This window comes from Hibiscus syriacus, unplaced genomic scaffold, assembly GCF_006381635.1.
Source record: "Hibiscus syriacus cultivar Baekdansim isolate YM2019G1 unplaced genomic scaffold, ASM638163v2 tig00111070_pilon, whole genome shotgun sequence".
In the NCBI taxonomy this organism is placed as follows: Eukaryota; Viridiplantae; Streptophyta; class Magnoliopsida; order Malvales; family Malvaceae; genus Hibiscus; species Hibiscus syriacus.
The window spans coordinates 314261-340790 of record NW_024062971.1 but is presented as its reverse complement, the minus strand read 5'-3'; the positions used below and the strand labels follow the sequence as shown (position 1 = coordinate 340790).

Here is a 26530-nt window from a genome sequence, read left to right as displayed (position 1 = left end):
TAGTGCGTTTATTATAATTACATATATAATGGACGCTATTATAATAATTGCGGATATCACGATCATATAATAACGATTATGGACGACATGACTACTGTTATATAACCATTGCTATTCTGATAACATAACACTATTTAAATCTATGATCAAAACTATCACTAAAAGCTTAATAATGAAAACTTCGACTACTTAAAGAACCAATAAAAGAAGAACCTGTGGCTGTGGCTATATTTACTTTTAACTATCAAAGGCTTTGCTCGCTATCATTCTCTTCGAAGCAGCTGGCCCAGCAGTTGCACCACACTGTGTTGGTGTCTGTCGACCATCTTTGGACCGCCACTTCCTTTTATCTCAATGTTTCACCAAAAGCTAGCGTCCAGAAATCAGCTGTGGTCTCATTGGTAACAGGAAATGTGGTCGATATCGGCACTAGACATAGCCCTCGGCTTCTTAGATCTTGTTTTGGCTCATCTGTTCTTTTTTCATATACCTCTTGTTGTATGGAAGCTGATGCTTGCTTCACATATCGAGTACTTAGAACCTTAAATGAACAAATATATGTATACGTTAGGGTTTTACAAAAGAGAGTGAATAGAAAGAAGGAAGTGGAACATACATTGACTTGATCATGAAGGAACTTGATGTATTCAATGGCTTCATGTAGAACTGATGCGGTATCAGTCTGAGAAAGAAAAAGGTAAGGTTGATAATGATATTAACCCTAAAGAACAATCTAAAAGTAAAGGTTTTCAATTATTTACACTTTGAAATATAAAAGAAAATGAAATCCAAAATTTCACCTTTCCGAAAGGTGAAACCAACTGCTGGAGCGCAGTGATTCGGTCCCCTAGCTTCTCTTTCCGAACCTGATCTCGAAAGTTGCTTTACTTTGCAGAAAAATAAGTTGCAGGAAAGAAAAATGGTGAAATTTGTATCAGTATAGTTACCTTAAAAGTTGGTAATGGAGATGGTGTTTCAAGCTTTGGCCTCTTGAATGCAGGTTCACTGCTTCCTTTCTTCGTCTCCGACCCCATGTTTCGAACTTCATCGGAAAACTGTGATTTCGGCGACGGTAAAAAACCGGTTTTGACGTCATTTATGGCCATGGCAGCGGCGTTCCAAAAGGGTGTGTTATTGGAGAACTGCAAGCTACTTGGTTGCAGCTCCGGCGACGATGGCCTTATGAAAGGTGATAGTTCATTAGCGTTTGCCCCATAATTGGATGTTGCCGACGACGTAAAGCCGGTCGACGACGGGTTGTTGAAAAGGGATTGATGTGGAGTTCGAGGATCGGAATCGGATTCAAACAAACTTTGTAACAGTGTTGATGGGTACTCATACGATACCGAAGCCATTGGAGACCCTGCTGATAAGCCCAAGCACGTCGGTATACTATTACCGGAGCCGGCCGTCGAATTCAATCTCGGCTGCTCCGATGGAAAATCTTGATCATTAACTTCTTGACGAATCAAATTATAGCTCTCGGTTCTCCCATTACTCCGACTGCAGCTAGCAAAGAAATTTAGTATAATAATTAAGCGCTTAAAATATTCTTCTTTTATCGAACTTGTGGTTGAAGCTTTGGACTAGTATAAGGCCTTCTTGAATTTAGAACTTCAGCCATAAAAAAATTCTTACTAAAACCAGTTATAATTACAAAACATCATCAAAAAACTTACAGCACTGACAAGTTCCAGTCCGAAGTTGTCAATGATGGAAGGCCAAAACCCATCATTTGTGGATTAGAATCAATCAAAATACTGCTGTCAGTGCCGCCACTATCTGAACCAGCTCGCCGAAGCTTCCGATGACGACGAAGATTGATATCAACCGTATCAGTGCCATGTCCGAAGCTTCCCACAGCAGCAGCAATCGTCACGGAACACGGCGGAGAGCAGCCTGTTAACTCGGGTCTCGTCGAATCCCACCACGCTCCGTCACGAATACCGGCATGAAATTCATCTGCCATAACCCAAAAAATTTCCAAGTTCTTTCCTTGTTCCTTGTTTCAGGGAAAAGAGAGCTCTCTCCTTGAGGAGTTGAACGATGCGTAATTTACATATGAAACGGTTCAAGTGTACGGATCAAAGGAAATTACAGAAATTGGGTTGACATTTGGAAGGGATGACTAGACAAATGACAGAAGGCATTTTTTAGTCGATTTATTTTCCCTTGAAGTACGATCGTCAATTAATTTATTATTTTCCTACTTTTCCAACAACAAAAAATTTAATTGTTTTAGAAATAATTCCTTGTTCCTTCCGAATAAAGGGATGTCATGGGAGAATATGATGATGAAGATGCTGTTTCATCATACTGCCACGTCCATGTCTTACTCCAACTTTGTGTTTAATCGGATGGTTGCCATTTATCGCTGAAATCATTCGGTCCATATGATAAAATATATTAAAGTTTAGGAACAAATTAACTCTAATGTAATTAACGCAATTGTTAAAATAACTAAATTACTAATCAATGGAGAAGCCATATAAAGAATTGGGAAAGGGAGAGTAAGCTATTTCGACATCATGCTTATATAGGGTGGTAAAACAATGGGGGACTTGAGCCCACAGTGCAGGCGCGCGTGCAAGCACAAACATGGGACCAGTCGGTCAAACCAATAGATAATGTGGTGAAAAACAGGAAAAAAAAACTCATAAAAGGTGATGGAATTTATTTTCTTGATTAAAATGCCTTTATCATCCTTCTAAGCTTTAAATTAGGTACATGTTCCCTCCATGTCCATCTCCGTCAGATTGACTTCTATGATGTTATGTATACACATTTATCTAGGAAAGAAAATTGAACCAAAGGCACCATAAATCATTGGTTTTATGGATTTATGAAATGTGACAGACAAAAATATTAGTATTATCCATTTGGTGGGGTTGACATGGTTGATTGACTCGTACTTTCATTCTTTGTGTTCGATTGGTGTATTCTCTAAGCTTGTGAAACTGGTATATGAAAAAACCCACAGTTCGACATAATCAATACAGCAACAGTTGGAAGATGGGTCAATTTCATCCTAAATAATCAGAGGAATGATGTTGAAGAGTTGCACAAGTTAATGTTTTAGGTTTTCATTATGGTCAATTGGAGTTCAAGGACGAGATGGACCTAATCTTTTCTCTTATTATTCTTCTTCCTTCCATTTTGCAACATAAACAACTATGATTAAGTAACCCCTTTGAGCAAAATCATCGGGAAAACGCGTACAAACAAGAGTTAGGTAATTGCTTCCCCCTTTTTCTTATTAGTTTTTCATTTTAAAAATGATTTTCCATCCGAAAAGCAACTGAGTTTTGATCAACTGCTGATATAATGTAAGATGCGGTAAAAGTATAATCTTTCAAAATTTACTAAAATGCATAAAGAAAAGGAATATACTCGGATCATAAATTAATTTATTCATATTGAACACCCACTAGAGATGCTAAACATCTCTATCGTTGACGTATGTAGTTAGGCTTTTTATTGACTTGTTGAACTGCTAGTGTGTGTCGTGATGTAACATGAACCTAATCTTTGTAAAGTGGTGAAGCATAGACATAATGAAAGCTTTTGAGTTACATTTTTGTCAACGCACAATGCAGATTCAGTCATCGTATTTTAGACTCAATTCCATATTGAAGATTCGCATTGGATTTGGTCATTTCCGAGGAGAAAATCGGTGCATCTAGTTAGACTCGTTGAGTAGGAATAGCTGATATGATCAAATCAGAGAGTGCTAATGTAGGTATGATTACCTTAAAGAGTCCGTTGAAAGCTTGTAGACTTCACTCGATCACATTTTGCATTCGGTGTTTGACCATACCGGGAAAGACATGGGCCTAAATATTATGAGCCCGAATGGACAAGAAAGGTTACAGGCTATGAAGTAGGCCGAGATGTTGTTTAGGCTTTGGACTGGCTTGTTGATTGCTAGGCAAATTTGGCCCATTAGAGTAGGTGGGTTAATTATCTAATACGGCACAAGAGACTTTATTTTGGAAACTATGATAATTTTTACAGTGTTGGCATGACGAGTTCCCCAAAAAAAAATATTTTAATGGACCTAGGTATGTGGATCCCGTGTGGTATAATATTTTATTATATTTCGTGAAACTCGTTATGCCTACATGATGAGTTCCATTAAAATATTACTTTTTTAATTTAGAAATTTTATTTTTTATAATAATTATTAAAAGAATGGAATTCGTCATTTTGGTGTGACAAGATTCTTTTGATTTAAAAAATAGCCTTTTATAGACGTTGGACAACTGGCATGTTTTAAATTGACAAGGAACTCATCATGTGGGAGTGATGAGTTCCAACGGTCGTATTGATAATTTTTACTAAATAAAAACTACTAAGTTTTACGTTAGAAGCATTAACTCATACATTACATTAGAAACATTAACTCTTACATTACATTAGAAACATTAACTCCTATATTATATTACATCACATTAAAAAGCATTAACTCCTACATTACATAACAATACAATAGAAGTATTAAGTCGTTATCCCCACATCTTAATCTTCGTAGTTATTTGACTCGTCAAATGCTAAGTTTTTTAATTCTCCATTCTTTCTCTTGTTTCCTTCTATATATAAATAGTTCAAGTTCTTGAATTCCAACTTCTATATTGACGGATGCGTATTGAGATTTTATTTTTTATATGGAATGAGTTGTTGCTTGCTTATGATAATCAACAAATAACTCAATATTACTAACCGAATTGGTAATGTATGTGTCAATAATTGTTCGAAATATAACATCTTTGCTCAAATAGCCCATTGATAATAGCTGTGGAACCAAAGAGGTTGGAAACTTGAACTCTAATAAAGAAAGTGTTGAATCTTCATTAGCTCCAACCTTGTCTAAAATATTCATCACTAAGTTGAAAAGTCAAATGTCTCCATTGAAGGAGATGGTGAAAGATTTTTTTCTCACAATAAATTATTGTTGAATATATTGTCATGGAAATCTTCAAAATCGAGATTTGAACAATGAAATTATGCCTCTCATATAGGCATGAATATAGACGTTTTTCATTCAAATATCATTGAAAAGTGATGGAGAAATTATTATGATATGATCTGATCAATTATTAAATATGGTCAACAAGTTAAAAAATGAGATGATATATCACTAAAAGAATGATGTTTTGAATTCAAATATTACTGAAAAGTCATTTTGAGTTGACACATCACTAAAAAAATCATGGTAAAATTATTGTGATAAGGTATGATTTATCAATTATTAAATAAGCACTGGAAAGATAAAAAATAAGGTGATATATCATCAAAAGGAAAAAAAAAAGGTTTTTCATTCAGATATCAATAGAAAGTCGTTTTGATGCGACATATCATTAAAAAGTCAAGGCGATGAATGGCCAGACCAGATGAGAACATCTCTTATTGTTGTCGTAATGGGGCACGCAAGAATTGTAACAATATCTCGTTGTCTGAAAACTAATGAAATCAATGCATCATTCCACCGTGGCTCATTTAGTAACATAAATTTACCGCATCGAATAGGGTCGACAATACTATCAATATAACTTAAGTCAAGCCGGATGAAGTTAGAGGATCCCCACGATCAACAAACATTCACGTGTTGCTGTTTTGACCTGTTCGCCAATGAAACCCAGCTTGAAGTGCCTGCATGGCTGAATATATTCTTTGCCATGTAAATGAAGGGCGTATTCCCAAGTGAGAGTAAAAATACAACTCGATGGAAAATATTTAGAGCTTAACACTCACGTGAGAAGGCTAGTAGGGGAATAAATACATCGCCACACATGTTTCCCGAGTAAGGCTGGATTAAATTTCGAAATATCCCGAAATCCAAGTGCCCCAAGATGTTTTAGCAGACAAATATTGTTCCAAGCTACCATGAACCATCAGCGCTTAGAAGGACTGCCCGACCACCAATAAGACCGAAGAACGGATTCCATATCAGCAACGATTCTCTCGGGAGAAGATAACACCCCCTAGGATATACCAGAATTGCCTGCCCAACCGATCGAATATAAACCGCCCGACCACCATATGAAAGAAGATGCTTCATCCAACTACGGACTCAGGACAGAAGTTTGTCTTTTAGAAAGCCAAAGGCCTCGATTTTGTTACGACCAACAACAAATGGTGTTCCTAAATACTTGCCTAGTTCATCAATCATCATCACTCCTAGAATAACACTCAATGTTGTACACTCGGTAGGAGTAGTGTGGGCACCAAAGTAAACACTAGACTTTGAAAAATTCACTTGTTTTCCTGATGCAACACAATACATGTTCAAAATGTCCCAGCACCACTATAGAAGAAACTAGTGAAGTTCCCCAGATACTACAGAAAACTAGGATCACAGCATCAACATAAAAAGTTCCTGTAGCAAAAAGTCGATCAACCATATTATCAGTAGAACGAAGCTCCGGTGCTACAATAGTGGTGGTCGGCTAGAGGACATTGCCGACCTCTTTAGCCATGAAATAGAGACGCGCTAGCAAATCTTGAACTTCTTCAGCCATCAACGTGTGAGATAGTAAGAGCCATCAACTTCTTCAGCCATATTATTTCCCTCGTGTGAGTTTAAGTATCTTCCAAATGATGTTTATTGGCCACCAACTATTTTGTATAATGATTGTCAAATCCAGAATTACGTAGGAAGTTGAAGAGTCGACATGAATCTAGTCGAATTCATATTGATACGGATGATCCTCAACAAGAGCAAGGTCTACCGAAGTTTTGTGGCCACTACGGGATAAAAGCTACAATAGAAAGCATACCCAAATCTTTCTAAATATCAACCTGGTTGATAAAACATTCGTAATTGTGTTTAATTCATGGTTTTAGTTATATATTTTTACTCCGTTTATGTAGTTCTCTAATTTTTTATCTTCCACTTCATCTTTTTAAATTTTGAACATCCTTGTTTCAACTTTTTATACATAATTGCAAACTATTCATTAAAACTTTTAACTAACAAAATATTTATTTTATTACTAAACTCAAATTCATACATATATTTAAAATATTTTTCAACATAAAAATCAACTTTTTGTCTTCTTTTTTTTTTCTCAACTTTTATACTAATATTTATATTTTTTCATGCCTCTCTATATGTCATTTGCTATGTTGGATTAGTAAGTCGTCATACTTCTTCTTCTTCTTCTTGTTATTCTTCTTCTTTATTTTTGTCTCCTTATTCTCTACTTCAAGTTTCCTACTTTCCTTATGTTCATCAAGTATCAACTTTATCTCCTCTTTTACCCACTCCTTATCTAAAGATGAGCTTGAATCCGAATCGTAGAAGTCCCATTCGTCGGACCCAAAAAGATCCTTTGGGAAATCATAATAATTTTTTCCACAAATACATGATTTGATTTTCAAGACTTTTTCTCTCATTTCTCATATAAACTCTATCAACTCATCACATTCCTATTTATATAAAAAAATTATCAATATAACCGTTGGAACTAGCCACTCTCACATGAAGAGTTTCTTATCCATTTAAAACATTCTATTGTCTAACGGTTATAAACGACTAGTTTTTTTTAAATCCAAATGAACTCATCACGTCTACATGATTAGTTTCATGATCTTTTAAATAATTATTATGATTTTTTTTTCTAAATTTTAAAAAATAACATTTTAATGGAACTCGTCACGTGGACATAATGAGTTCCAAGAAATATAATAAAATATTAAACTCTACGGTTCCCCAACACTGTAGAAATTGTCGTAATTCCCAAAATAAAGTCTCTTGTGATGTACTTAAAGATGGAAATTTAACCAAAATCCAACGGTTCCGACCCAACCCGATAGGGTCGAATTTTTTTTAAAAAAATTCGGGTTCAGGTCATGTCAGGTCATATTTTTTTTAGAGGTGATGAAGGGTCAGTTTCGGGTGGAGGGTGAAAAAACTTCAACTTGAGCCGAGGATAATAATGTAACTTTCTTAATTTTTTTTTTAATTAAGTCCTTGTTTTATATTGAGTCGAGTCGGGTCGGAGTCGATGGATAATATATATTTTTCAGATCGAGTCGAATTCGAGTGAAAGATGTAGATTTTCGAGTCAGGTCTTACTGGCAAAAAACTGACCCGTTGCCATCTCTAGTCATACTAGACTAAATAATTACTCCGCCTATGATAATGAGCCAATTTTACTTGGATTACTTTTCAATTCCTACTCAAACTACTACTGTTTGACCCGCTAATATTTTTCTTTTATTAAGTACATATTTTAAAAGTGATATATTCTGATTAAAGCATTTTTTTCCAGCGAAAATGACCCTGAAATCGAACTCTAAGACACTAAGGCAAATCAACCAAAGAGATGTCACATTTTCGGGCCAATGATATTCCATCGTTATATAATCAAAACGACAAACATAACTCTAAATTTTAATAAAATTCATAAATAATCAAATCACCATAAAACGATTTATACAGCATTTATCTCGGTATTTTTCATTTTTCGTGCATATTTTACTAAACAATTCTTACTTAACGAAGAGGGGGAAGCAAAACTTTACTTTTAAATGGCTAATGAATCTATAATCCAAAAATTGTTGATATTTCTGCATGTATTAAAGATAATGTTTTCTTACACAAACTCCCACGTGTCTTTTCTAAATGACATATTTGCATTATTTGCCCGAAGTACATCTAGCAAGAAAACAAATTTAAAGACAAGAGGAAATAAAAAATTCAGACACTTCTTTCTTATGTGAATTATTAGGTACATGATGAGACTCGGCAGCAGCCACCCATCATTCCTCGTCCTTGGTCTTGTTTCCTCAACATCCTTTTTTAATTATTTAATTAATAATTACAAGAATGAGTCCTGTTCAACTTTATCTGAAAGATGACCCTTAAATCGCCCATGTCCCGTAAAACGGGTATAAAAACTTTATTTTCTGCGTGACACGATATCCATCCGACGAAAAAACTTCTGAAATTTTACGATTAATTTCTTGGAACAATCTCTTGAACATGTCTATTAAGTTATTTTAGTTTGTTCTTTATGTAAAAAATCAAGTTTTGAAATAATTTTCAACGTGAATTTTACCTGATTTATAATATCTTATATGTATCAATATCAGTCTCAACCAAAATATAAGTTTTAATACTACACTTCTAAACCTAAAAGTTACAAAAATATTCCGATTAACTTTCCGGTAAAACTCCTCGAACATACCTATTAAACCACAACTTGTTCTTCTTAAGCAAAACCAAGCTTTAGAATCATTTTTAATGCTATTTTTACCTTGTTTACAATGTCTCGTATGAGCCAATATTAACCTTAATTGAAAGATAAGTTCTAATACTACGCCTATAAACTTATAAATTATGAAAAATTTCAATTTACAACTTGAAAAAAACACCTCGAACATACCTATAAACTCTTGTATCGTGGGTTAGAAAATGCATGTAACTCGCTTTATGCAAGAAGCAAGTTTATTTTGATATAGCCCAGCAATAAATTAAAATTTTCACCGATCTCACGTTTTGCAGGACTCAAGATTCATCTAAATAATACTGATTGGGAATTATTTTTAATAAAATAATAAAAAAGGGTTATTGATTTAAAAATGCCCTCGTCCTTACCATCTTTTGCAAATGATCGAACACCTTTTACACTCAAATTTGTTGGGATTCTTTTTTCTGCGAAGTTCAGTTTTATTCGCTCATGATTTAGGTGTTGTTCTTCGTGAATAATGTAGGGAAGTTCTGTACAAGAGTTTAATTTAAGATTAAAAAATGATAGATATTGAGTGTAATTAAAAATTAAAATTATATATTGTTTAGAAAATAGAAAACACAAATTTTGAAATAAACCCAAAACTTTGAAAACCTTCATTTCAACCCTTAAACCCACTCCGACCACCGCCTTTTGCCGTTGACGAAGCTCCACTCAACCTCCCCTCCCCCTGGCGACCAAAAACCACCCATGAAATTGTGACCGATCGACGGTTTATCGACGACAAATCAACATTTTAAACCATTCAAACCCTAGGATGAAAATTGCGATTCCACATGATTTCGACGGCCAATCAATGAAAAATACAACGGTGTATGAGTAGGAGGACAGCAGGGGATATGTCAGTTGCGGTGGTAGGAAAGGGCGCGGTGGCGTATTAAGGTTAGGATTTTTGGGTTGTTTTATAATATGAGAAAAGTTAGTGTTTTTTTAATAGGTATCATATTATTTTTAATATTTTATTTAAAAAAATAAATTTCAAAGTCATCATATTGTGACACGAGTCACTTAACGGTGAAAATTAACGCCGTTGATGACTTGGGCACCTAAACGGGTAACGGTTGTAACGTTAGGCACCTGGATAAGACGAAAATTAGATTAGATACCTATTTGAGAAAATCGGTATAGTTTAGGTTGTTATTTTGGTATTAAGCCTTTTTTGAATGGTTGGAATTTCACTCTTTTCTTTAAGATGTCAAATTTTCCGGATTTTACTTAACTGTATATAACCATTAGATCCATGATTTTTTTTTTTTAAATGGTTACTTTGCATTAGAAATCACTAAGTACATCACCTCAAGGACTTTATTAAAAAACTTCTCTAATCCTAAGTAGAGGAAAAAAGAGTGAACCTTGAGATGGAAGAAGATCCAACATGAACCCATGAACAACAAGAACAACAGCCGGGAACTACATCACTAGAACAACCCGAAACAGACTACGATGGATATTAATTTTAGTTGTTTGTATTAGTCGTTGAAGAAATCTAGGTGAAACTTGTTCAAATGTGTGGATGCAATTGACTTTATGTTATCTGTCAATTGAGGATTAAAATTATTATATTATTTTTATATTGTAATTTTTGTTAAATCAATAATTAAATTTTAATGAAAAGTAATTAAAATAAAAAATTAATATTAAATATAATTTTAAAAATAAAGTTTTACGTGATAAGTACAAATCAGCATGTGTTTAAAATTCGTACATGATCAAAATAGATGAATAACCTAAAGAACCGAAAAGCTTCTCGCGCTTTAACCCTCACACTAAGACCCTACTACAGCTACTGGCGACTTCAAACCCCTAAAAATGTCATCTTTAACTCGCTTCCTCCGCCGCACCTTCTCCACCACACCAACGCCACAGCCGGACAACGTTCGAAAAGCCGCTGCTGAACTCTACAAAGAGCGCGACCTCAAGCGTCTCGTTGAAAAATTCAAAAAATCCAGCGAGTACAGTCGCTTCCGCGCACGAACCGGCATCTATGAAAATATCGTTCGCCGCCTTGCTTCAGCTGGACGCTTCCAATGGATCGAAGAAATCCTCGAAGATCAAAAGAAATACCAAGATATTTCGAAAGAAGGTTTCGCTGCTAGATTAATCCGTTTGTATGGGAGATCAGGCATGTTTGAGCAAGCTTACAAGGTGTTTGATGAAATGCCAAATAGAGGATTGTTGTCTTTCAATGCTCTTATGGGAGCTTGCGTGAATGCCAAAAAGTTTGATAAGGTTGATGTGTTTTTCAAGGAGTTGCCAGAGAAGTTGTCAATTGTGCCAGATTTGGTTTCTTATAATACGGTTATTAAGGCTTTTTGTGAGATGGGTTCTTCGGATTCTGCTAGATTGATGCTCGATGAGATGGAGAAGAAGGGTGTGCAGCCGGATGTGATTACTTTTAACACGCTTTTATATTATTTTTTCAAGAATGGAAGGTTTGATGATGGGAGAAGATATGGGGTAAAATGGTGGAGAAAAATGTGGAGCCTGATCTTAGGAGTTATAATGCGAAGTTGCTCGGATTTGCTGCCGAAAAGAGAATGAAAGAGGCAGTTAACTTGGTTGAAGAAATGAGGAGTAAAGGAGTTAAACTTGATGTGTTTACTTTCAATTTTATGATTAGAGGGTTCGTTAATGAGGGAAAATTGGAAGAAGCTAAAGAGTGTTTTAGTCAAATAGGGAAAAGTGACTGTGCACCGGATAAGCTGACATTTTCGATATTGGTCCCATTCGTTTGTGAGAAGGGTGATTTGAGTTTTGCCATTGAGCTGTGCAAGGAGATTCTTGATAGGAAAAAATTGGTTGGTGCTGCATTGTTGCAGCGAGTGGTGGATGCCTTGGTTGAAGCCTCCAAGATTGAAGATGCAAAGGAACTTGTGAAGCTTGCGGAATCAAATAGTTACTGTCGTTATAAGCTGAATATGCCCGCAGAGTAGTGGCAGGTTTTACCAATGCTATTGTATTTTATCATTTTAATTAATTGAATCTGAACGAGTATCTAAAAGCAAGTAGTTTTTTACCACTTGCAGTCAGAACTATTTTCATGGTAGTGGTGGAGATGATATTGATATGTTTTCTTATCAGTGATTTTCTTTATATACTTTATGTTCTCTTATTTATTATCTGCTATAACCTTTAGCTTTCGGTATCAAACCCCAAAGTTATGAGTTGAATTAAATCTTGAAACTAAAACTTTGATAATAATCTCTGTTATGCAGTTGGTATTTTATATTAGCTCTGTTTTGTGATCACATTGCTTTTCATCTTTGCAATCTCAATATCAAATCGAAGAAACTGGAAAATAGCATTAGCCCTTTTCATATTATGTGTTACTTGAGTGATACTTGGTGGTTCTTCTCCTGTGCCTATTAACTGATGGGTTGATGAATGATGGCTGGTTTACTCATAAAGCTAGACGTGTCTTGCTTACTATTAAAGCTTAAATTGATTGGCTATTCCTCCATCTTTTAACCTGAAGCTAAGATCTTTTATTCGAGTTGACAATAGAGATTTTAATTTCGTTAATAGATAGAGGTTCCTTCAGATAGCATAGGAATGAAAGTGTCTCTAGAAACGATGAACAAGGTTATCTTACATCAAAATACAACTCACCATTCTCTTAGCCAAGCTTGGCAAGAACTTCGTTCAAACTAGATACAGTCTCAGCGTAATACTTCTCTGCTTCAGGGCTGCTCTTTATCTTGGCTGCATGATCAAGCTGTAAGAAAAATAAGTTCCACATCAGAAATTCATGATAGTTTAGCATACCTGAAGGAAAAACTTTGAAACTTACATCGTCAATGGTATTGAAGAGCTTCTTAGTAAGTTCCTTTAGAGCTTTCTTCTCATCTTTGGGCTTGGGATCAATGACTGTTGAGGTCATAACGGAGATACTCCGCCTTGAGACGGAGATCATTCATGACATAAGGCCAGGCCTTTTTGTCAATCAAGCTCTTGACACCCACAATGTCCTTGGCTGACTCCTTTGCTCTCTGTGCAGCCTGAGCCGGAGTAAGTGGTTGGAGGAAGAACCTGTTTTTGTATGGCAGATCAAGGTCTCTTGGCTCATCCGAGTTCAGAGTTCCAGCTGCCAAAATTCTGATTTGTTCATCAAATTACTGAATTTGAACATGCTTAAAATCTGTACAAATTGAAGAGAATCAATGACTTACGCAAGCCACCGGAAGGTGGGGGAGGCGGGCCAACCTTGATGCTTCTTGCATCGGCAAGCACAGCTTGAACAAAGGAACCAGCGACTATACCAGCAGCAACAAGACCCAGCAAGGCTCTGCGTCCGGTCTCTGGTTCAGCCGGTGCCTGATGGGCTCTGACAGTGAAACCAGGCCTACCCACAGCCACTCGGTTGTTTCTAGCAATGTTGAAGCGGGTTTGGCCACTGAGTTGAGCAAGGCTGCCCTCCAGGACAGCCTGTGAAGAGCCACTGAAATCGATCATCGATGCCATTGCCTGTGCCATCACCACAGTCCACAACCCATGATTTTCTTTTTCCCAATCTGAATGAGCCAAGTGTAGATTTGATGGTGTCGTTGAGCTCCCTCCCCCCCCCCCTCCCCTTTTCAAGTTTTTCTTTTATTTTCTGTGATGTAGATTGGTTCCGGTTTGAGACACCTTATCTGCAATTTTCCACTTTGGGTAATTGGATGTTGTCTTAACCAATTGATCTTAGACGTATGGGAGTGGATGATTCTTTGCATTAGACACGTCGGATTGCGTTTCATGGTGACCTGGCTCGTGTTCTGACATGTGGACTCTGCAAATCGGGATTTTCTTTTATTTCTTCGTATCTTGTCTTTTAATAGAGTTATTAAAAATTATCATTTAATGATCAAACACAAAATTAGTATATTTATATACGAATTCTTCATAAAAAATATTTAGAAAATTTTTAAAATAGTACGATTTAAACTATAAAAAAATTAAGATTACATTTGAAAAAAAAATTGAAGAATTTTTTTTTATATATCATTATACCTTTTTTAAAGTTTACATTGAAGAGACTATCAATTTTCATTATCAATTTTCATTACTATTTTTAGAGTGTATCTGGAAACCGTAATATAATTAATAAATAAATATAAGGGTAAATTATGATGTAGTATCTAAATTATTGATTTTGTTTCAGTTTGGTAACTTTTAATTTTTTTCAAAATCATACTTAATGTTTAATTTTTGATTTGTTTTAGTACATTGCTGTTAAAACTTAACGACATTATAATTTTTGTGTGTAAATTATATTATTCATCATTCAACTATCTTCTCACTCCTATTTTGGTAGTAAAGTTTGAAAACTTTCAATTTAATTACTCAACTTTCAAATTGTTCATATTTTAATCACTCTAATTTATTTTATTAATAATTTTTTAGACATGACATTTTTATTTTTATTTTATTATATATAATTAAAAATAAAAAATAAATTTGAAAGTTAGAATGATTAAAATATGAGTAATTTGAAAGTTAAGTAATTAATTTAAAAAAATTAAACCTCGATGATTAAATTAGAAGTAATTTGAAAATTAAGTAATTAAATTAAAAAAAATTAAACTTCAGTGATTAAATTAGGAGTAATTTGAAAGTAAAGTAATTAAATTAAGAAATTAAACTTCAGTGACCAAAATAAGTGTGAGAAGATGGTTGAGCGATGAATGATGCAATTTACCCATAAAAAAGTACCACATAACGGTCTTTAACGTCAAGGTTGTAACACCCTAATCTAGTCCGACCAAAAGATCCATGGATTAAGATGCCACACATAACCATCGAAATGGTCAACCCAAAAATTTCTTTCAAAACATTTGTAAAACATCAATAATCTTTCATAATAACGTGAAACGAAATCATAATCAAAGTTTACAAAGTACAAGAGTCTCCCAATAATACAAATACAGTCACTGAGTTTAAATCAAAATAGAGTTATGACTCGAATAATATACAAGGTCCACATAAATACATGCCCTCTAATAGACTCAAGACATTCTCTAAAATGACTGATGTGGAATGTATTTGTACGATAGACTCCTCGTTGATCCTTTACTGACTTGCGCATGGAAACATATTACCTATGCTGAACTCACAAGCTCAGTGCCACGATAATAACTGTAACATCCTCAATACTGGGTTAGTGATTAAATTGTAAAATTTTAGAATTTGGTGATAAAAGTTCAATAGTTCAATGATTTATGTGGAGATATTTCCTTAAAGTTGTTAGTAATTATCAAAAGAATTAAAGGGTAAAATGGTTATTTGACATGAAAGATTATTATTTCCCTTATAAGATAAGGGAAACCCACGTGGAATCCATTGTGATTCCACACAATTCTCTCATCTTCTTCATCTTCTTCTCTTCTCCACCGTGGAGCATACAAGCAAATGTAAGTTTCTTAATTAGTTGATTATTTGTTGAATTAAAGGTTGAGTTTTGATCCTTAGATGATAATTAAGCTTAAGGAAAGCTTAATTTGTCTTAAAATCAAAAGATGAGGAAGTTATAACAGATTAAAGAAAATGGGTTTTTAAGTGAAATTTTGAATAAGAAGGTTTAAATGAATTTGGAGGATGAATTTGACTTGTCATCTATGAGAATAAGAAGTTAGAAGTGTTAGAAGGAAGTTTGGATAACATGTAAAATTTGGTATGATTCTTAGCCTTAAGAATTTGGATGAAATATGGAAGATTATAAGATGTTAGAATGATAGGAATTTTTTAAAGTTGTTATAGATGAATTTAGTAGCATAATAAGGATTTTATACATGAAAATTTGGTTGAAGTGTTGATGATTTTCGGATGAAATAGCCTATTCTGGGCAGGTGCATCGATGCACTATGAGTGTGTACCGATGCACTAAGATAAATTTTGAAGTTGCATCGATGCATTAATGGGTGCATTGATGCATGGAAATTTCGAAGCTATTTTGTCTATCCATGCACCCATAGTGCATCGATACACCCCTAAAGGAAAAATGGAATTTTGGTTCATTAAATTAGTCTAAGTTATTAATACCAAGTTATAAGGTTTAGGCTTTTGACAATTGTCTCAGAAATTATGTTTATGTAGATATTGAGCCTAAACAAGTTCTGGAACAATCAAAGAATTAGGATTGAATCAAAGCAAGGCTAAGGTGAGTGTAATTTAAATTGTACTTATGTTATTGTATGTGTGACATGATTTGTATGAGTATATGCTAGTGTGATTGTGAATAGGTAGAAAGGAAACAAGAGATTATATAAGAATTTATTATAAGATATATGATATGAAAATATGATAGTGAGCTATGTGAAAGAACTATGAAATATATGAGCTTATAGGTGCTATGTGATGTATATATATGTTTATGTGAAACCATGTAAAGTGATACGAGCTATGTGAACATAAGTGACATGAATTACATGAAAGTAAACTACGTGATTATATGCACATGTGATATGTGACAGAAAATGAGAAATATGGAATTAAGACAGAGATGATATGAATAAGTGATGTGAATATGTGAACATAAGTAAACAAGACCTGATATATGTGCTTACATGAGAACATGAGAAATAAAATAAGCTATGTGATAAGGATATAGAGAATGAAATGAATGACATGAAATGTATGTATGCTTGATTATATGAGTGTGTATGTGAAATGACAATGATTTACATTTCATATGAACACAAAAGAAGTGTTATAAGACAAGTGACATATGATTATGAAATCATATGAAAAGTGAAATGTGCAGGTGAATATGTGAAATGATATAAATGATAATGCCCATGTTATGTGATATGAGAGCTAGTGGTATAGTTGGCATGCCAAGAGTCGAGGGTTTACCTATGTTCTACGGAACACATGGACAGAATTACATATGTATTTCGGGACATATGGACAGTATACCTATGTTCTACGGAACATATGGACAGAATTACCTATGTCTTTCGGGACATATGGACAGTATACCTATGTTCTAAGGAACATATGGGCAGCTTACCTAGGTTCTTTGGGACCTATGGACAGTTGCCGAGGTTTTGTATGACCTTTGGATAGGTCTTTTGGGATATTTATACGAGTTGTAGTGACAACATAGTGGTGCACAATCTCAATGTACTAACATACCTTAAGTTCTCATAGGTGTACATAGGCTAATAAAGAGATTAAATAAAATATACTGAATTCTATATGTATATGTGATTTGTTATCTGGAATAAATTACAAGATTCATGTATTCGTTATATGAAAGGATATAAGTTTTTAGTTATATGAACTGTATTACATGAATTATATGATGTGTATTAATGATGGTATATGTACAGGTATGCATTCTGTTATGTGAAATGTTCTATAATTTCTATTATATGTTTTATATGCCTCACTAACTCAAAGACTTAGCGTGTGATTGTTTCACGCGTAGGTTTCGAGAAGAGGGAGATTGATAAAAGTTATGCAAGACATGTCAGTTTCTCCTTTCCAAAGATCAGATCAGAAGATAATTGAATAATATGCATTTTGTAATAATGATAGTGGTTGGCATGTAAATAAAGGTTTGAATACGATATGTTTTAATCTATTTTGTTAAAGTCATATGATAGAGTTTTGTAATGTTTTAAACGTGTTTATGCAAATGGAAAATGTATAATAATGAACGGTAAATTTTTACGAGTTTTATGAACGTTTTACGAAAGTACTGTAGCAGTACATCGATGCACTGTAGCAGTGCATCGATACACTGTAGCAGTGCATCGATACACAATTGATATTCGAAATTTTTCACTGTTCATGGTACTGTTCATACCATATAGTGATGTTCATAAATACGTATTTTTTTAAATTTTTTATAATGAAGCATAATTTAATATAATATTATTGCATTTTCTAAAAAAAAGTTCAAATGTCTCAGACTCGTATTCGGGTCGGGTACGGGTTGAGGTGTTACATTTAATGGTATAAGAGCTACGGTTTAGCCGATTCTAGGCTAAAAACGAAGTCAAAAGTGTTTTAAAAAGTATATATGGCAACACAGTGGAAAATTTCTGATTTGATAGGGTAAGGAGTGTGTTGTCTTGTTAATAGAGTTAAATTGTTATGTTATATAAGATAAGTGAATATCTGAGAATGATTTATAAGATATATATGTTTATATGATACGATAGATGATATGTGAACATATGCAAATGACATATGTTATATGATATGAATTGGATGATCATATGCATACTTGATGTGTGATAGAAGAAATGATATGAGCACATGAATATATGAGAGCTTCCAAAGTGAAGCGGAAGGTGATATACCTGAAGGTAATAGGAATTCACCTGCCCTGGCCAGGCAGGGAGAAAAACGAACACCTCAGGGAGTGCCTGTATAAGAATATAGAATGTTTCATGATGTTGAATAATATTATGAAGTGTTTTCAATTTTATAATTCTTTAATTCATAGAATGAATATATCGAAATAGTTAAAAAGGTTAAGAGCACCCGAGTGCAAGGGTGAATTTGAGGAAGGTTTTGTTGTTACAGACCTTTGGGTTAAATGATATGAAGATGATATTAGAAGGTTTTCATTTCTCCAAAGTGGAGAAGTTAAAATGAGAAGTTCGTTACTACGTGGGCAAGCTAGAGTATGGTGGAAAAATATCACCATAAGAACATTAAAAGATCAAATGATGTGGTTAGAATTGTAGAAGAGTTCAAGAATAAGTTCAAGAGTATGGTGTTCATATTGTATAGTACTGTTCATAAATACGTAATTTTTTCAAATTTTTTATAATGAAGCATAATTTAATAGAATATTATTGCATTTTCTAAAAAAAAAGTTCAAATGTTTTGATATTTTATAAGAATATCGTTTTAAAAGTCAATGTGACATCTCAGACTCGTATTCGGGTCAGGTACGGGTTGGGTTGTTACAATAACTATGCATTATGCAATACTATATAAATCCATTACATGAACACGCCGATGCATAAAGCCATGGGTATGCAAAAGTACATCAACAAACATGAGATAGGTCTAACGATGTGGTCGGAGGAATTTTATGTGCATATCGGACAACATGCCATCATACCTTGAAACGGAATAGTTTTAGGGTAAGAACTGGAATTTTACGTGCATCAAATCATATCTCCCTAGTCTATCTCACCTACTAAAGAGTTTCGGGGTGAGGATTGGAATTTTATGTGCATCGAAAGCTCACATCCCGAACCCACATATAGGCTCCAGAGCATTGGGTACCATTTGAAATTTTATGTGTACCGGATGCGTACCTGATCAAAGAATATCCAGATATTTCACATAAAGGGTGATCGTCATAATACCATAGTAACTCAGGTGTCCTAACCGTTTCTCGAGCGTCAAACAAAGGCCAATCTTATGTCATCCTAATTTGCTTGATTTCTAGGTGTGATTCCAGTTAACTTGATTGTTTTCACTTGCATTGAGTACTTAAAGCTTATACAACCTCAAAACACCCAAATACGAACACGCAAACCAAAAGAACCAAACTGCCCAAAACATGACGATGGTATCGATATTGTGCCAGCAATATCGATACTGACACTTGGGTGAGTATCAATATAAAAAATAGCTTTGATGTTTGGGAAAAACCTTCAATATCGTTACTCTTATGGGATTATCGATACTCCTATTTGTGGGTATCGATACTACCCCGAGTATTGATACCAAAAATGGCTTCGATGTTTTGAAAAATATCCCATTATAGATACCCCTATGGGGAGTATCAATATTTTACCATTGGTATTGATACTCCCATGAGTATCGATACCAAAATTGCACACTAGAATCCTGTTATCGAAACCACCCCCTTTGAGTATTGAGATCAAACCACAAGTATCGATACTCCTTGAGAAAGTATCAATATTACCCTCACAGATTGCCTTTGCTTTTACACTGCTCGAAGAGAAGTATCGGTAGTATTGTTTTAGTACCGACACTGACGACCTGAAGTGCCATGTTTTGGGCACAAAATTGCATATTAAACTCACCTATTCACTCCCCTAAGACTAGAAAATGTTATTAGAGTTTTGTTTAAGGTCTTAGAGGTCAAAAGGAGTCACATTTCATGCTTATAAACATCAAATGCAAAATTTACCATGGATTTACTCTAGCATGTTTCATGAACTTAACTAACCATATATGCACATCTAATGATATACATGTGGTATGGACAAGTTAGAAACGTGTTACCTTGATGCTTAGTTGCGGAAAAACGTCCTCAACTCATCCAAGGACTAGTTTCTCCTTGCTCCTTGCCTTAGAGCTTTCCCATTGCTCTTTCACTAATCAAAATAATGAAAATGAGTTGTAACTCATTTTAGAAATTAGGGAATTACTAGAAACGATTTCTACAAACCAAATCTCTTCAAAACGAACTGAAATCCTATGGTCCCATAAACCCCACTAAAACTCGTTTTTCATTAACACACCCAAACCTTGCAAATGAGAGCTGGATTTGAAGCTTAGGAGGAGTAGTTTATGATTCTTACCCTAGAATTATCAAAGGATGCTTAGGATTCTTAAAGTTTCAACCTTTGTTGGTTCTTGGAGAGGAAAGAAGATGCCAAGGAAGAGAGGAAGAAGACAAAGCAACAGTGAGGGAAAAAAGATGAGAACAAATAGTGATATCATCCCAATTAATGGGAATTCATCCCTGTTTCAAATAAATGGGTTAATTACTCATTCGGTCCTTCCATTTTCATGCTGAGATTATAAACACCCCTTTTCCTAACTTAATGGGCTCAACCCAAGCCCAAACACAAAAATTCTTGGACCAAGGCTTCTTTGCAACTAATGGACTTATCTAAATCTCTCTTGGGTTAGTCTAAAATTCCTAACTCAGGATTCGGGACGTTACAAAGGTATTAAAACAAAACAAAAACTAAACGTTAGGTATGATTTTGAAAATTTTAAAAGTTTAGGTACTAAAACATACCAAAATTGATAGTTTAGGTGCTAAAGATATAGTTTAACCTAAATATATTATTACACTAGTAACAAGAAATTATAATTTTTGGACATGTTTAGTTAATAAGTGTAATTACATCTTATCTTTTTTATGTCATATTTGATTAGTGATGAATTCAGAAATACTTTATAGGGTGGAGACTACAATAACAACATAAATTTTTCGTATGATATGAACACATATAGAATTTTAAGGTAGACATCATAATAAAATAAACTAACATAAAAAAAAAAATTTAAAGTGAGTAGGTACTCACCCTGAATAAACTTAATGACTAAGATATTATAAAAAGATTCTTCAATATAATGGTGATTACAAAATAATTTTTGTTCTGAATACTCGTAACTATTTGACAATAAACATTCAAATATTCATGTAGATAACATATACGAACTCAAACTATGTAAAAATAATTGTTATTTATTTAATTATTGAAGTTGACCAGTTCGTATCATCTCGTTAAATTACTAATTGTCGATAAAGTAACTCTTTTCTTTAGCCGTTGGATGATAGAAAAAGCAGTACGTTATCCATGGGTGCAACCAGTTTTTAAGCCTTTGGATTTTGGAATGTTGCGAGTTCTGCATTCTGTTCAGTTGTTGTAAATCAAGTGTTTATTGTTCCTTTAGCTATCGCCCATTGTTTTTCAATAGCAGGAATTCCCTATGACATTGTGAACGCAAAACAAAACCAATTGGTATACCAGTTAAGTCACTTCGCCAGGAAGATATATCATGGATCACACCATAATTGCTTTTTGAAGAGGAAAATGGAATTATTTGATAAAATAATAAATTTAAAGAGTAGATATTATCTTATCTTCAAAATTATCAAGATGACGAAACATGTTATAAAAAGGAAATCAATAAAGATTATAGTAGCATAGAGTAATTCCAAAGTTTGTCTTGTCATTTCGTTCCAGATTCTTCTATAAATTTTGTTAAAGATAAGGTTCAAAGAGGTGGGCCTTTCCAACATTAAAAGGAATTTAAGACAGATGTGCGTTTCGGTCTAAATTCCAAAGCAACGCTCCTGTTGTTTCAAGCAAAAAAGAAAAGAAAAGAAAAACAATACATTAAACAAGATTATCGTCCAAGGAAGAAAGAGATGGAGGAGGCACAACAGGATCAGCACAACAAATCTAGAGTTGTGAACGTTGACTCCGTTCAATCCTGGGATTTCTATTTCGACCAAGCTACAAATCAAGGCTGCCCTGTAAGCTCTTCAATTTTCATGCTAAAAACCTTTCACCTCTCTTTATTTTGATCTGTTTTGGTTGCTTTAGATTGTTGTACACTTCACTGCTTCATGGTGTATGCCTTCGGTGGCCATGAACCCTTTCTTCGAAGAACTGGCCTCAACTTTCCAACAAGTTCTATTCCTCACTGTCGATGTTGACGATGTTAAGGTAACAATCTTGTCCTCTTTGAACCTGCAGGTTTCATCTTCTCTGTCGATTTTGTTGATGGTTACTTGTTTGCTATTTTCTATGAACATGACTTGGAATGCTTTGTTTGTGAATGGGAACTTAGGAGGTAGCGAAGAGGATGGAGATAAAGGCCATGCCGACGTTTTTGTTGATGAGGGGAGGTGCTGTGGTGGACAAGTTCGTTGGTTGGAATCCGGAAGAGATGAGGAAGAGGGTTGATGGGTTTGTGCAATCCATGGGTGTTGATGCTGCATAGTACCAGTGGTTGTGGTCTTATACGTTATTGAACATGTAAAACGTTTGGTGGTGGGTTTAAAGAAAGTAGTCAAGTTGAGTTTATAAATTATTTTCTTTAATTATCTTTTCATTTCGCTCTCTTTTCTCTTATTCCTTTTTTTAAGATGTTTTTCACAGAGTTCACTTAAATATCGACGAAAATTCACATAAACATCGATGTAAAATCATTTAAAAGTTTGACATACTAATACTCAATTCGCTTTCAATGATCATATGATAAAGTTAGTTTTTGAAGTAGGTTATTCATCTTTTCTAAATAATGTTTTTGTAACACCTTAATCTGATTTGATCCAAAAATTTAGTGGATAAGAATGTCACACGGAACTAACGAAATGGTTAACCATTTTTTTTGAAATAGTTTTAAACACATCCACAAATCTGATTAGGATAACATAGAAATAAGAATATGAAGTATAATAGGTTTCCCAACAATAGTCTTCAAAATAATAATATTCAAATAGAGTTACAACTCGACTCTACATAAGAGTCTATGACAGTACATGCCCACTATAATACTCATACTCTAACACATGATCGAGTCTTAAAGTCCTGCAACTTGGCGACGAGCTCCTCGAATTGGCACTTACGGACCTATGCATAAAAACACATTCTATACGTTGAGCTCACAAGCTCAGTGTCACATAAATAACCCTACTATACTACATGCATTCAACATATAAGCATGCAGCAATATGATCATGAACATTTGGACACATTATCATAATCAATAAAAGTAAGCATCATGGTGTAGCTTGGGGTCACATAACATCACGGAACTCACACCCTTATTTTCTTGCAAGGTCCGGGTCACAAAACATTCGTACCTGGTCAGGTTAGTCTACTCTTCTCGAATACTCAGGACGTGTCTGGTTCACTTAGCATTAGCACAATGTCCAACTAGTGTTTTAAGTTTCATTGCATTAGATTGGATATATACGGATAATCCTTTCTCTATTACATAACCGTCGTACAAAGTGAATCGAGTGTCTTTGTCATTTCTCGAGCATCAAACAAGGCTTAAGTCTTACGGAGTCGTTAAGATTTTATATTATTACATAATTATTAAGGTTTCCATTTGTAAGCTTATTGGAAGGTTCCCCTCATCAAAACCACATTCTCATATTTCTAGCTCAAGCTAGGCTTACAGCCTAAATATTCACGATGATACTGATACTTCATATTGGGTATCGTTACTCCCCTTCCTAGGGTATCAATACTTCCTCCAGTATCGGTACCAAAATTATATTTGATGTTTTGAAAAATGCTCCAATATCGATACTTATACCGAGAGTATCGATACTCTTCCATCAGCATTGATACTCCCATGAGTATCAATACCAAAATTATATTCGATGTTTTGAAAAATACCTTGGTATCGATACTCTACTCTCGGTATCGATACTCATGGGAGTATCGATACCAATTTTGGCTACTGGAATCTGGTTAGATCCCTGAGTATCGGTACTAAGCTCCCGAGCATCGATTCCCAATGAACAATATCGATACTCCTTGGATGAGTGTCGATGCTCTCCTCACAAATCCCTTTGAATTTGTTCTCTCACTAAACATCCATTTTCATGCCATCACTCAAAGTGTTCCCAAATGACTAATACATCCATACAAGCTTCAATACTATACATACTGACCTACAATTGATAGAGAAGAGTTAGAAATGTGTTACCTTGTAACTAGAAGCTGAAAAAACACCTTCAAGCTTACCCAAGATCCTCTTTCTCCTTGTCCTTTACCTTTGAGCATTCACCCACTTCCCTAACTAGAAACAACAAAGAATGAGTTATTAACTCGTCTAAAAGACTTAAGGAGGCTAGAAACGTGATTCTAAACATCAAAATGAGCAACTTAGGGTTCTAAAACCTAATACTCCCACTAAACCTCTTCTATGGCTACCATAGACAAACTCTATGATTGAGGGCTTAAAATGAAACTCTAAGAAAGATGATTTCAAAGCTTACCTTTACAATTACAATTTCAGACTAGAAAGAATGGGCTATAAAGATACCTCATTTGACAACATTTACTAGAAGGAAAATAGAGAAAAAAGAGAATGGAAATAAGACAAAGAAAGATGAAGAAAATTAGGAGTTTCTGCATATTTACATCATCCCTTTTAATGTGAATTTAGTTTTTAACAAGTTTAGGGGAAATTGCCTTTGATCCCTCCTCATTCATGCCCAAATCAAAAATACCATTTTTAATCATAATGGGCTCAATCCAAGCCCAAATCATTACAAATTGGACAAAGGCTTCTTGCAAATCTAACGCGTTTATTTATTTCTCTCTCTCGGGTTAGCCCAAAACTACTAACCCGAAATCAGGGTGTTACTTTTTTCACCGTTCAAATTTTAAAACAAACATTCCATATCCTTCAAATTTAAGAAAATCCTTAAATCCCTAAAATGATAAAAAAAAATTGTTTAATTTCATCGATTTTGAGTGGGTTACATGAGAAATCAATCCTAGAAGGAAAAATATAAATGAAATGCAAACGTTTTGATATTGATATTGTTAGTAAGATGACCAATGATTAGCTTACAATGACGGTCAAAACAGTACAATTTAAAAAAACAAAAATATTTAAGAATTTAGTGACGAAATCGATTAACTGTTGAAGTTCAATATATAAAAAAAATTAACTGACCCTTATTCACATATGTAATGGGGTAAGGGGATGTAAGATAGTAGGCTGCCCCCAACACCAGATTGAGAGCAGCTTCCGTGAGAGACATCCAAATTATGAAATGCCCTCCGTGGGACACGATCCCACTACCTCAAGGTTATGAAATGCCCCCAATACATAAGAAGATATTATTTTAGACATCAATATATGTACTAAAATAGTATCGTTTTGTTAATATTATTATATCATTAAATTTTAACTATCTAATAATATAATTAAAATCGCGAACGAACGCAAGATTTAATATTAGGTGGAGAATTTGTAAAATTTTAAGAAGGAAAGAATTTATAAAATTTCAAGGGACAAAAATAGACATAATTTATAAAAATTTTAAGAGAAAAAATTGGACGTTCAAACATGGTAAATTAAAATGTTCAATAGACGATTGTTCTCACTCATCCTCCTTCTATTCATCTTTCATTAAATTAAAAATCAAAATTTAATATTATAATTTAAAAAATTAATAATATAAATAATATGCATGATGTGATACTCTTGTTAAAAACTAGGGTAAATTACGCTTTAGTATCTGACTATCAGTTTTAGTCTGTTTTAGTATTGAAATTTTTAATTTTTTCAAAATCATAGTTAATGTTTAGTTTTTGTTTCATTTTAATACTAAGCCGTTAAAAACTTAACACATTTATTTAGCTAAACTATTAATTTTGGTCCGTTTTAATATCTAAAATTTTACTTTTTTTCAAAACTTAACTTTATATTTTGAACGATTACTAAAATAAAATAAAAATTAAACTTTAAATATAATTTTAAAATTAAAAATTTAAATACTAAAATCAATCAAAACTAATAGTTTAAATATTAAATAAGAAATTTATCCTATGAAAGTATTGTGACGAGAATGGAAGTTTGATTTG

At 34.0% G+C, this 26530-nt stretch overlaps 2 protein-coding genes and 2 pseudogenes across 2 annotated transcripts; 2 read left to right on the top strand and 2 right to left on the bottom strand.

Moving 5' to 3' along the window:
* Positions 1-226: 226 nt before the first annotated feature.
* On the bottom strand, positions 227-1969 carry LOC120151925 (transcription factor bHLH112-like). The gene is made up of 5 exons (XM_039164232.1): positions 1680-1969; positions 948-1503; positions 801-866; positions 617-682; positions 227-541 (listed from the first exon to the last, which is right to left on the bottom strand). Exons 1-5 carry the CDS (start codon positions 1967-1969, stop codon positions 347-349), a joined length of 1173 nt encoding a protein of 390 aa, XP_039020163.1. The 3' UTR covers positions 227-346.
* A 9035-nt stretch (positions 1970-11004) lies between these two features.
* Positions 11005-12302, top strand: LOC120151923 (annotated as a pseudogene).
* A 545-nt stretch (positions 12303-12847) lies between these two features.
* On the bottom strand, positions 12848-13821 carry LOC120151928 (annotated as a pseudogene).
* An 8414-nt stretch (positions 13822-22235) lies between these two features.
* LOC120151932 (thioredoxin-like protein CXXS1) lies at positions 22236-23003 on the top strand. Its single transcript, XM_039164241.1, has 3 exons — positions 22236-22446; positions 22517-22639; positions 22764-23003. The coding sequence occupies exons 1-3, from the start codon at positions 22339-22341 to the stop codon at positions 22914-22916; spliced, it is 384 nt and encodes a 127-aa protein (XP_039020172.1). The 5' UTR covers positions 22236-22338; the 3' UTR covers positions 22917-23003.
* Positions 23004-26530: the final 3527 nt, after the last annotated feature.